The sequence below is a fragment of the Neltuma alba genome, unplaced genomic scaffold, assembly GCF_004799145.2.
Source record: "Neltuma alba isolate B1F8T4 unplaced genomic scaffold, ASM479914v2 tig00003544_pilon, whole genome shotgun sequence".
In the NCBI taxonomy this organism is placed as follows: Eukaryota; Viridiplantae; Streptophyta; class Magnoliopsida; order Fabales; family Fabaceae; genus Neltuma; species Neltuma alba.
Genome location: NW_021633323.1, coordinates 28632 through 30264, shown reverse-complemented (window position 1 = coordinate 30264; position 1633 = coordinate 28632). Strand labels below are relative to the sequence as shown.

General features: G+C 41.3%; 1 protein-coding gene across 1 annotated transcript; it reads left to right on the top strand.

Annotated features, from left to right (window-relative positions):
- The first annotated feature begins 204 nt into the window (after positions 1-204).
- Positions 205-1185, top strand: LOC114741814 (acidic endochitinase-like). The gene has a single exon (XM_028930080.1). The coding sequence runs from the start codon at positions 205-207 to the stop codon at positions 1183-1185; it is 981 nt and encodes a 326-aa protein (XP_028785913.1).
- The last annotated feature ends 448 nt before the right edge of the window (positions 1186-1633 follow it).

The window sequence follows — 1633 nt, the reverse complement described above, 5'->3', positions numbered from 1 at the left end:
TAATTCAAGTTCAAGCAGCTCTTATGTTACGGGCTATAGGAATAACTGATATTATCATAATTCCTATATTATATTAAATTTGTTGTTGCCACGTTTATCCTTCCCATGCCCTCATATCTTTTATAAATAGGCATTGTCCATTACACCGTGAAATCCCAAGCTAAACCCAAAAAACTTCAGTCTTACCCTCTTCCATCATCGATCATGGCTTCCAACAAACCAGTTCTCATTCTCCTTTCCCTCCTCACACTGTCCTCCATCGTCATCATCAAACCCTCTCATGCCGTTGATTTCCCCATGAGCAAACCTGGTTGGAAAATCGCCGTCTACTGGGGACAAAACAACGAATCCAGTGAAGGACCCTTAACCGAGGCATGCGACTCTAATCTCTACAACATCGTCGCCATCGCATACCTCCATGTTTCCGGCAACACAACATCCTTAAACCTGGAAGACCACTGTCCTCTCGGCAACTGCTCCGCCCTAGCTTCACAAATCCAACACTGTCAAAGCAAAGGCATCCAAGTCTTTCTTTCCGTCGAGGTGGATGCCGTCGATGATCCTACTTCCTTGGCACAGTATCTCTACGATAGCTTTCTCAGCGGAAAATTAGGCCCTCTCGGAGCAGTGACCTTAGACGGTATCGATCTTGCCCACATTGAAGACCGCCCAGAGCCATGGGACGAACTCGTGAGGGCGATCAATGGTTCGACCCAAGACAAAAAGATTTACATTTCGGGAGCCCCACATTGCAGTACCAGTTCCTTGGACAGTGCAATCGATACGGGTCTTTTTGATTATCTCTGGGTTCTATATTATGGCCCATCGGCTACGTGCGAATATTTAGGAAACAACGACTTCACAAATCTTCTTAATTCATGGGCAAAATGGACGTCAAAGCCAGGTTTAGTTAATAGCTCAGTGTTCTTGGGTTTAGTAGCGTCAAATGAGACGTCCGCAGCATCCTATGGTTACATACCACCAGAAGAGCTCAAGTCTAAAGTTCTTCCGACCGTGACGGAATCTTCAAACTTCGGAGGAGTCATGCTCTGGAACAGGTACTATGACAAGAAAACAGGTTACAGCACTGAGATAAAGGATGCCTTGGGCACAAAAGTTTTTGAATGCGCACGCCAGGTTCTTGCATCAAGGAGATTCAACAGTCTCTTGGCCAAATCTGTGTAAAAATGCATGGCATGTACTACTACTATATGTAATATATATGAATAATGGCAAGCTACTGGGCTTGCATGCCAGTATGCATCTATGCACGTTTGACTACGACAGTACCACCATCTAATAGGTGTTTCTTTATATAAAGATCCACCACTTCTATAAATATGAGGTTTGAGCAACTGTTACTAAGTTGTTTTATCTTAGATAAAATACTATCTAGTACCCTAATCTTATTTTTCAAGTATATCTAGTATAGTAATCTTATTATTTATGATGCGTTCAGCATCTTTTTTTTTTTTTTTTTTTACTTCCAGCACCTTAATCTTATTTATAATGCTTTCAGCAACCTAAATCATAAATAAGATTACAGCGATAGATATAATTGGACAAAAAATTTAACATCCAAGTGTTGAGTACATTGGGAAAATAATATCACGATATTGGATGCACTATAAAT